The following is an 11250-nucleotide window of genomic DNA, read 5'->3' as shown; positions in this document are numbered from 1 at the left end:
ACCGATTAATCGGCAATTAATTCAATCAGCAGAATCGCTTGAAACGAAGTTCTAGCTATGTAATTTGTTGCTCCTGATCTAATCTTTCTTTTTAAAACGACAAAAAATTAATAATTCTATCCATGTTGACAAAATAATTAATTTTATTATTAGAGATATTGTAGATAGATATTATTTTATAATTTAATCATCGATTAATCGGAGGTCAATCGAAGTCACCCTAATCGATTGTCCGCCGTGGTTGTCGATGACGAAGTCCTTTGTTTAAAGAACGCTCGGTATTCTTCCGAACATTCCGAACATATCTTTCGCAGAGTAGATACTTTTGCGCAGATATTCATGGAATTTCTCAAATTAGCATCAACACGAACATTAGACGTATATATAAAGGTAGCCGAAAAAGTAACCGGAGATCAAGGCAGTTTCAGCAAAACGCGACGGAAAAAAGTATAATCTAAACATAAACTGTACAGATATATATCAAATGAACAATGATATATTTGACATGTCATGATATATAAAATTAGCCGATATATCCCAGTAATCAAAATGATAGCAGTATGTCGGCAGATTGCAGATTTGATAAAACATGTTTTAGCAAACTTGACATCAACTGCGTTCGCATTTAACTTATGTTCTGCCAACTGAGTCTGCTAAAACGTAATCAAACAGCAGATTGGCAGCAGAAACCTCACATGTAGAGCCTGAATAGATTGGCGGCAGGAACCGCGCAGAACCTGGACGCCGCGGTTCCTGATGCAGCCTCTGCTCGATTTCTGCCGCCAATCTGCTGATTATGTTAGCAGATTCTGTATCAGAACCAATTACCATCAATATATAAAAAATATGCAATAGTTTTTCTGCCGACAAAATTTGTAGCAAATAACTTGGCTGCCTGGGGATTATGAGAAACCATAAGATTACACAGAAGATACTTTTGTAATGACAATGTTGATGACTACAATTATTGCAGGTAAATATTGATAAATAATATATAGAATCTCATGTTTTCATCAAGATTATGTATAATTTTTTATTATTATTATTTTGAAACACACGCGTGCGCGTGTAGGTAGGTAACGTTTAATAAAATTTCTCTTTTTTTTTTTTAGTATAAAATTGTTACGCGCGAAACATCATAGAACATTTATGCATGCCTCGTGTATGTATGTACACTGTACACTGCATATGAGGGAAAAAAAACGTAAGAAAAGACTGAAAAGAGTTGCGCGGACACGGAGCTACCGCTATATTTGTGCACGCACACAAACCACCAAGGGACTCACAAGGGAGATCAATATCGGTATGGCGGCGCGGGAGGAGCGGCTTCACGCGGTGCGATCGTCCACAGGGCACAGATTGGCGATCATCTACGGTTAAGGAAGAGAACGCGATGGCATGCGACGTTTCTCGCCAGTCGACGACGCGGCTAGACACCACGGGGTCTATGGGGTCTCGTTTTCACCAGACTCCGGTCGAGCGCCCGGGATCGCATTAGCAATTAGTAGCAGGAGGAACGGTGCCGAGTGTGGAAACGTCGTTTCCCGTTGACAGAACGAGCGTACGTCAGGGAGAACGAGAGCGGGCCTCGACAGCGAGGAGACCGGTTGACAGATCGCCCGCTGCACCGGGACGACGATTGACGACGATTAATCAACCATCACCATGGCGAAGTATGCTCGCGCGTAATCATGCCGCCTTATCTAATTAGAATACGCACGGGCACGCACACTCGCGATTGCGAGCACGCGACGACGTGATGCTCTGTTTACTATTTCCCTGTCCTTGCGACCGCACGCAACTGCGCAACGACGACGTTCTGCAGGTTCCTCGAGCCTCGTGAAAGAGAAAGCGGAGTTTCTTTTAAGCGTTCAAATCCCACAAAATTGTCTCGACGCGCGATCTCCCGTTAGAGTGTGTGGCTCTCCAAGGTTGCTTTGGGCTGCAGCTCTGCTCTGCGGAGTACTGACGAGCTACAATTGACTTATGCGACTTGTAATTTTATCTTATCTCGCCTCGATGCCGTATCGGTTACTGGGACCGCCTAATCGGTCGATTATTCGCTCGGGAATGATTCAGTCATGCACCAAAACTGAAACACTCCGCGGAACGTGGTCTCTGCATTGCCCGGTGCAATTTTCTACAATGAAATACTTTAAGATACCTTCGCAATTATTGTCAATATATTTAAACAGACCAGATCTGGGTAAGCTGTGTGTAATCTTGTAACTGGAAACAAAAAGTAAATTTAGGCTCCCCACGAATGTTACGTAATATGGTTTATCACGTCTACGCAAGCTTGCTGTTTTGTTTCAATATATCCTACAAATAAGCTTAGCTTTATAATTATAATTGTTGTGGTATCTAAATCTAGGCCTAGGCTTATATTCGATTAAAACTACAATAAGATAAGTTTGTCCTAAAATTCAGAACAAAACCTTCGTTTTCAGAGAGATGATGATAGTATTCGTTTACGACACTGCAAAGTGTTGTAAAGAGGAGGATGACCCTGCCGAAGCAGTTATGTACTTTCATCCGGCTTGGGTATCTCTTACGCAGAGACTGGCTCTGGCGGGACAGTTAATGGGAGTGCATCACTTCCTAACAACGTCGTTTTCAGCGCCACGCTCTATCACGTTGCAAGGCGGAAAGTTTGTGTTAAAAAAGTTTGGGCAATATGTATTGGTAAGTGCATTTTACTACGGAACATTCAATTGCTATTGTGTGATACGGTAGGGGTCCGATTGACCACGTTTGCGATTGATCACAGCCATTTATAACGACTGGTGCCTAGAGTTTTTCCACTGGACCAGTGTGAGTGGGTGTGATACGATTTTAGATAAGATGTAACTTGAGAGCTGTATATACAAACAGATAATCTATAATATAACATTATTGTAATTGACTGGTTATAATATAGTTATGTACTTTAAATAGATGTTAATCACTAAATAGTAATATTAGCTTTTAAATAAATAATAATAATAATAGCTACTAAGTAATATTAATATCAAAAACAAGAATATCAATATCAGTATTAAGCTTCAAAGTAGCCTGGCTTTTTTCAAAACTCCTCCAAGAAATAAGGAGTACACACGTCGCATGATGTTTTCTTTACATATATTATTGCGTTTTGTATTGTTCGATATTGATAGAGACGTTATCTGGTGACACCATTCAATCGTCGCAATATTTACAAAGAGCTAATATGTATGTTTGTTGTGGTTCACAACTCAATAGCCATTTAGGAGATTAATCGTAAGTTTAATCGTAAATTACGTTGCATTTTGTTAGGCAGTGGGAACTGATAGAAACATATACGACTGGATACTCGAGAGACGCGCCGACACTCTGGAATCGTTGTTGAAATTCTTTCACTGCGACCTCGTCCAGATACTGGAATCCCTCAATAACGATCGCAATAGATTCACCGAGAAATTGTATCAGATGTTTGAGACCTATCTGCCAATTCTTCAACATAGTGCCAATCTATTTTCTAACATTCCTGTTATTAAGCTTCCAAAGGTTAGTGCGGATAATACTACCCGGGAAAAAATATTCATATATGAATGGCCATATATGGTCAGATATGGAAATTGGCCAGATCTGAGGATATATGATCTGGTATTATTGTATATGTTAATATCTGATCAGGTATGATCAGGTACGAACTATATTTATCAGGTATGTCATATATAATCTTATATGACTATATAGTTCCATATATGATTATATATGCTCTATACATGGGCATGTAAAATTTATATCTGTTCATATTTCATTTATATATGTTCATATACCGTCAGATAAGAATATTTTTCCCGGACATTTTATATCATTATATCCCAATCTCGTCCTATATAGACAGATCTGATCATGTTTCATATCATTTCCGGCCGTATATGAACATATACAATCATATACAGCATCGTGTCTTGTCATATATGATCATATACAATGTCGATACAGTTATGTATGGCCACATATAATTATATCTGATAATACATGGCCGAACATTCTTTATATACGACCATGTGAGGCCAGATACGATTATGTATAGTGTCATATCTGCTACACATAATAATATGTTTGACCATATATGAACTTATATGATCAGATCTTGTGTCATGTATAATGTACGATCTGATCATATATGGCGATAGATAACCATATATGATTATATATGCTTGATATATGGGCATGTAAAACTTATATCTGTTTATATCTCATTTATATATGATCATATATATATCATATATGTTTATATATGTTCATATATTGTCAGATATGAATATTTTTTCCCGGGTAAGTACAAAAGCAAAATGCTGCGAGATAGAAAACATGCCGAATATAGATACGAATATCAAAACAATTATAAATTTATACGATTTTATATATTTCCTCTCTTGCAATAAAAGTGTGTTTCTTTTAATGTAGAGTGCCAGCAACATATTCCTGGAAGGAATGCAAGTGTTACAGCATTGTCAAGAGATAAACGGCATTTTGGGCGGAGCATTATTTTACAATAACAAGTACGAAACCGACATCCATAAGTAAAATCATATTGTTGCTTTAATATCGCGTTCTAATATTTTTTCAAACATTAACACTAACTATATATTCTGATGTTATTAATTGCTGTTGGTTACTTTGGCCTTTTTAAGATCACCTGATCTTTATCAATCTTCTTTCTTTCAGGATAGTCTCAACGCAGCTGGGAGCAGATCTAACGAAACAAATAGTCATAACGGATCCTTATAGGATAAAGGTATTTCTTTGATTAGACTTGAAAATTAAATGTAAATGTAGCTAATCGAATAGAATGACGCGTACTGGCTTTTAGCGAAATTGATCGCTTCTGTTGATAAGAAATTCATAATTCATTGAATTTGAAGGCTCCTGCGGAAAGGATACCCACGGAATTTCACTTGCCGATCGGTGTTCAATTGTTACAAGTGTACATAGAGCGGAAGCAATTCGCAAAATTGATGCAAGAAGCGAATAACGAGCGGTACTACAATTCGTGTCTAGATACCGTGACCAAGAAAATATTACAGCGGAAGGTAGGTGTAGGACGCGATGACACAATATAAATATATAAAATCTAATTAGATATCCTGAATTTTCAATAAAAATTATAATAACCGACCACTTGTAGATCGCCTTGCGTTCAATTCGATGAACTCTTTCAGACCGTATCTAAGACCGGCGTCAAGGAACCACCCATTACGTCCGGCATGAAGCGGGATACATCCAAGATTTTCACGGTTCCCGAGGAAGGTGAACTGGACTCGACGAATTACCCGCCAGCGCCGGCTCAATATGTGTCGTCCGTGCCGCTTGCGGTCAAACACGAGTCACCGATCAGACGCAAGCAAGAAATCAAGCCAGAACGTCCCAAGGGTGGTGTAACTGCCAATCCGCTCACGCCCAGTGTCTGCGCGACACCGTTGAAGGACGTGGACCGGGTGTTACACGGGAACGCCATGCTCATCTGCTCGTCTGAGAGCGGCGGTGAAAACGAGGGACTTAGAAGCTCGTCGAAAAGTGATGACGACGACATTCCCGACGTCGTTAAAGAAGCGCTCAGGTACATGTTTATTTTTAAATTAATTTTTAGAAATTCTGTGAAACTTAAGATTATGCACTTCAAAGTTAGTTTTATAAAGTTCCATTGAAATCGGAGAGGGACCGTTTTCAAAACTTTCATCCCGAAGTAAGCTTGGTGACATATAATTGTCCAGCTTACAAAATAATCGAATTTTGATTACAAATAATAGATGTAAACGCCTAAACAAGCTGAGAAACACTACTTCGAAGAAGAAACTGATAAAGAGGAAAGATCCCGACAGGAAGAGCATGAGCCTACCGGACTTGACGTCATCAATTAAGCCACGTTTGAACGGTATTCCCAGGGCTCGTCAACTGGAACTAGACAAAATGTAATTGAATTAATGCTATAGCTACCTGATTACTGAATACGTATGATCATTGAGTCAGTAATTGCGTTTTAAAAAATAATGGAATCAAACACATTCTATAATGCAGACGAACTTAATTTCTATAAAACGAATGTTCTATAAAACTATTTTATTTTAATATTTATATTCTATTAACAGACTATGCAAATTAAATGAAGTCGCGCCGGACGACCGCGATCCGAATTCACCCCGGCGGAAACTCACCGGAAGTAACATACGGCACTCGCGCACTATCGTTGATCCCTGTTATCCCGTCTTCCGATATGATGGTCTACCAGTTTCGCAATCTTTGTATGAGCAATACATCGCCTCGCACTGCGAGGAGCTGCGCGATAACGACGGCGTTCACGAGTGTCGTAGCGATGGCGACAATCTGCAATCGAAAAGCCTGCCAAGCGACCTGACGAGCGCGAAATTACCGATAAACAGCAGCCGGAACTCAATCACGAAGGATGCTCGCGAAGGTACGTTATTTAAATGAGCTAAAAATCTAAAAAAAAATTTTTTTTAACATAAAAAGAAGAGTGCATTTCCAACGTTGCTAAAGAGAGGAGTAATAGCAGTAAAAATAGTAACAACAATGGTAGTGTCGTGAATGTTCTAGTGTTCGAAACATGTTTCAAACATTTGTTTTAAATATAAACCTTCAGAATGCGCCAAACCTGGGTATGACAAGAGCAAGCAAGAGACGTACAAGAGATCGATGAGTCTGCCGTTGAAGCCGCTCAACGTCGTCGCTGAAGTGTCCAACGGCGACGATCGGCGGAAATCGACGTCGGAGTGCGGTGGTGCTGGAAGCTCGTTTGAGTTTCCGCAGAGACGGAAGCTGGACGGTTTACAGTTGACGCCGCTGATGTCGAAGCTGAGTCTGCTGGCTGACGAGCGAACCAGCGGCTTCTGCAGTCGCGAGACCACGCCGAGCGAATTCCGTGATTTGTCCGGATTTTCCGGTGGTGCGACAGTTACCGCGACGACAACGACGAATCAGCTGATCCGGCAAAAACTGGAGTCCGTCGAGAAGGAAGCGAGTGATGGTGAGGATGAGCTGGAGGAAGACTGGGTCAACAAGGATGAGCCCGCCGCCTGCCTCGTGAAGACCGAGCTCTTTCTCTGCGGCTATCAGAATATGGTGCTGGTGTTGCTGATGGAAAACGGCACCGCGAACAATCCGGATTTGATACATGCTCTGGTAAGTGTGAAAATTTCATATGTTGTGGAATTTATTAGATTTAAATGTTTAAAAAATTACGATGAAAATTACGAAAGATTATTTTTGAATAATAATATAATAGTGCCAATTTTTAAGAGAAAAATTGATACAATAATTAATAGATTATGGAATAATTGTCCGAAATATTCTCAAATGTTATTTTTGTAAAGACGCGGATAACAGTCATAATAAATTATTTGTTTCGTATAGTGGCATACCTGTGTGAGTACGTTGGGTAAGCTCGAATCGCGACTGCAGCAGTGTCTAGAACCAATGCCATCCACGGAAAATAAAGAGCTGTACAGTATTTTGAATGTGGATCCGCAGTGGGACACAGTGCAGCGTTCCGGACTTTGGGGCGTTACCGAGCTAGACATTGTATCCTGCCTTCACGACAGATTTACGCAAGCCAGAAGTTTGACAGACATTATCGTCAGGTAATTACGTAACTCTTAATTCTTTATAAACTAAAAAAATTTAACTTTTTTCTATTTTATATCTAATTTATATTACGTAAAACTTGTCCTCGTAAGACAAACATCTTCTAATAGATGATTAAAATCATGTTAATTACGATTTCTTTCTGTAACGCTTTATTTTGTTAAGTTACAAGTTGCAATATAAATTTGCCGGAAATTAAGAAATTTTTATGTGGATTATGGCGAGCGAATATGTTGAGACGTTTACGACAGGAATCGAATTTGCCGAAAGATCCTGACATAAAAGAATATTTTGATTGAGCAGAACGGAAGACACGGTAGTTTACGGTAACCAGAGCGGAGGAATAGAAGTTTTCTACCAGCAAGCGGTGGCACCAGGTACTTTTGCGGCGCTTCCTACCCCAGCAGATCTGATGGGGATCGTGGCTCTCAAAGCAAAGCGTCGATTGGAAAGAGATCACGGGATCGTATTACTGTAAATCCAGAACTGCGCGTTACTTTTTTTTCCTTTTTTTTTGTCAGAAAAAAAGAGGAGGATAATGCATACGTTCACAATTTCGCTTGTTTGCTCTCGGCAAGAGAGATCATCATATCCAGTACAAGAGAGGAGAATCGTACGTTATTTTGACGGGATAATTTTAACAACGGAAGATATACGGCTTTTTTACAGCGTATTTTTGTAATCTGTGATTTTCCAACATACCGAGCGTAATTCCAGGAGAATTGGCTGCGATCAAAAAGAGCTTTTATATACCACTGTGGTGTACCCATGCATTCTTATCGTGTAATACCGGTTGAAACATTTTTTACGATAACGGATCGTCGACCAATTTGTATACTTTACCATTTCATCGATAGTGCAAATTGATATCATAGCAAATGTTATTTGTATTATATATGTTATATGTTATTGTATATAAGATGTCTTAGGATCGACGGAAAGTAGATAGCATTATTGTTCTTAAAACTTGAGACAGTTTTTAGAATTTTGATCTATCAGTATATCATGAGACATATCTCAGTAGATTCTGATTTATAGGCCATTAAAAATGAGAAGTCTTTCAGGAATTAATCTTCGAAAGAGAAGATTAGTAATGTAACAGTGTATTTAATTTTTGAAGCGAGTTTTACGTCAATAAGATTTTTATTTGATTAATTACAATTCGCCGTCTATATACTTAATTACTATAAAAATACTTGCTCTGTCTATTATTTAAGAGTTACTAGAGAGTTACTATGTAGAATATTAATATCTGAAAAAAAATAGTTGACTCTCCAAATGTGAGGTACACTGTATCTTCATTGATTCTCGGACATCCTGTATAGAGTCGATTTATTGTACATAACGAGCCGTTAGTAACTTATTTGCATTTTAATCAGCGCGAATTAGACACTCAGTTTTATTAGAGGATAGTTAAGGGTATATATTCTCCGAAAAAGAAAGACGGAAATCAGTATTTCGCGAACGCGCTACATCCAGTATTTCTAGTCGTCCGAATTGCTTTTGTAGAGGAAAAATAGAGACGATAATAATATTGTGAAAAATCACCTGCTCGACATTGTCAATTTTAATGTAAAAAAATATTTTATGCGACATTTTATGCGCAACGTTACCCGTCATCGGTGTTGAATCCGTTTTTGTCTCGCAAGATTTACATAAAAATGTCGATGATCTCGCGCAGGAATCTTCCGCGAGACAAGTTTTTCATTACAACGATATGTAATATTTCCAAATATTTATATTGCGATTAATTTATGCTAATATATTGCACCGACGAGATTTTTGGCGAGCAGAGTTGAATCATGTTATGTCATTGTCTGAATTTTCTAATGACTTTCTCTGTATCCGATAGTCCATGTGTTTTGTTTGAGATCTAATAAAGCAATTTATCATTCTTTAAATACTTTCTTGATCTTGTTTTTCGATGCGTCCTATGATTTTTTATATAATAATATTAATTAAAGTTATTTATTTAAATATGTAAATATAATTGTTGTATAATATAATGTCTAATTATATATTTGTTGAAAATTAATTTAAATAATTATATAATATATAATTTATATAATTCTTGAAATTAAATTTAAATAATTATATATCGCAAAGTGACAATCGATTGAATGCTACTATGTTTCTGATAAATGGATGAAGTTTAAATTAATAATAACAGAGACAGGCACTGTATTTATCACATAGCTAATAGCTACTGCATCATCGAAGCGTTTAACGTAAACAACAAAAAAGCATGCTCCAATCTAATATTACGTATAAATGCATAAATGCATTAGAGGGTGTGTACGCAGAAAATTTTGCATTATAACACCAGGCGATATAAATATGTTTGCTACGTGCTGCGGAAAGTGAGATGTTTATGCGAAAAACTTTTAATATGCCGAAGGTGACAAATAAAATATCCGACGTTATTCGATTTCATCGAAGCGAATGAGAAAGATATAGAAAAATCGAAAAAGGGCATGCATTTTATCGTACCATCAATCGCTCTTTATGAGTGCATTCCGTTTCACGCATGATGCGCATAATGCATCATTTATTCTTGTTTATTTGGTGAACAACAAAAATGAATAATGCATTATGCGCCCTATATATATTGCGATTTTTATATAAATGCTTTTTTTAGGAAGGAAAGTTTTTTTAATCGTTTCTATTTATTCGACTTTACCATAGCATTTTTATATTTCTCAATCCTTTCCATGTTTCTTTACTGTAATTTGAAAAATCGCAAATATTTTGCAAAAGATAAACGCACATATTTTTAAAATAGGTGATCTTCTCGCTTTGTGTAATAATCGGAGTTATCAGAAAATTACCGGAATTATGGAAAATGTAATGGTAGTAAAATCTTTTATGATGCAATAGGATTGTCACCTTCAGAGACCTTGCTTATATGTTGTTGTCACACACACGTGGCATGGCATACGTGCTCTACGATTAATCGGAGAAATGTGTTTTTTTATGCCTTATGTTAATTAAGAAGGCGAGCCCACCTCGAATGCGTGTCGTTGAGTGTGTCCCAGCTGTAATGACGCATTCTTGCAATGTTATTAAAATAAAAATGTTTTAATTAAATATCTTATCGCTTTGTATGATAATTGGAATTATCAGAAAATTACCTATAGAAAATAAAAACTCTAATGGAAATAAAACTTATGATGTAATACTGGGAATCTTCAAAGACCTTGTTTATGTGCTGTACATATGTAGCACGGGATACCTAATACGTGCTCTAGGATTAATCGGAGAAATGTTTCCTTATGCCTTATGCTAATTAGTAAGGCGAGCCTACCTCGAATGCGTGTCGTTGAATGTATCCCAGCTTTAATGACGCATTTAATTAAGAGAGACTCCGGTTCATTGCAGCCATCTTGGATTGATGATGTCACAGAAGCGAGAAAATATATATATCATAAAAATTCTTGCAACGTGCATTAAAATAAAAATGTTTTTCAATTAAATAGCACATGTAATCGATATAATAGATTTTTAAAATATACCGAAAATACTTTCTTTTTAAATAATCAATAAATAACCCATATATATCGAATTGAATTGTGCCTAATCAAAAAAGAAAACAAGCTGTTTAACAGCTGCCGAATTGAC

The 11250-nt window shown here is 37.4% G+C and overlaps 2 protein-coding genes across 3 annotated transcripts in view; one reads left to right on the top strand and one right to left on the bottom strand.

Annotated features, from left to right (window-relative positions):
• LOC143904758 (putative aminoacyl tRNA synthase complex-interacting multifunctional protein 2) overlaps nucleotides 1-11250 on the bottom strand; it is a 108172-nt gene that overhangs the window by 24782 nt on the left and 72140 nt on the right. The window lies entirely within an intron of this gene.
• On the top strand, nucleotides 1113-9533 carry Hps4 (Hermansky-Pudlak syndrome 4 protein). Of its 2 annotated transcripts, none has more exons than XM_077419659.1 (12): nucleotides 1113-1673; nucleotides 2451-2685; nucleotides 3295-3525; nucleotides 4438-4532; nucleotides 4699-4768; nucleotides 4896-5063; nucleotides 5193-5590; nucleotides 5781-5942; nucleotides 6120-6445; nucleotides 6632-7170; nucleotides 7402-7628; nucleotides 7936-9533. In XM_077419659.1, exons 1-12 carry the CDS (start codon nucleotides 1666-1668, stop codon nucleotides 8108-8110), a joined length of 2634 nt encoding a protein of 877 aa, XP_077275785.1. In that variant the 5' UTR covers nucleotides 1113-1665; the 3' UTR covers nucleotides 8111-9533. The 2 variants fall into 2 exon arrangements, with proteins under 2 accessions (XP_077275785.1, XP_077275786.1); XM_077419660.1 differs by lacking the exon at nucleotides 1113-1673 and adding an exon at nucleotides 1741-2206.

The sequence above is a fragment of the Temnothorax americanus genome, unplaced genomic scaffold (genome assembly GCF_048541705.1).
Source record: "Temnothorax americanus isolate GAGA-0224 unplaced genomic scaffold, ASM4854170v1 Scaffold57, whole genome shotgun sequence".
Classification (NCBI taxonomy): Eukaryota; Metazoa; Arthropoda; class Insecta; order Hymenoptera; family Formicidae; genus Temnothorax; species Temnothorax americanus.
This window is presented reverse-complemented; position numbering and strand designations above follow the sequence as displayed.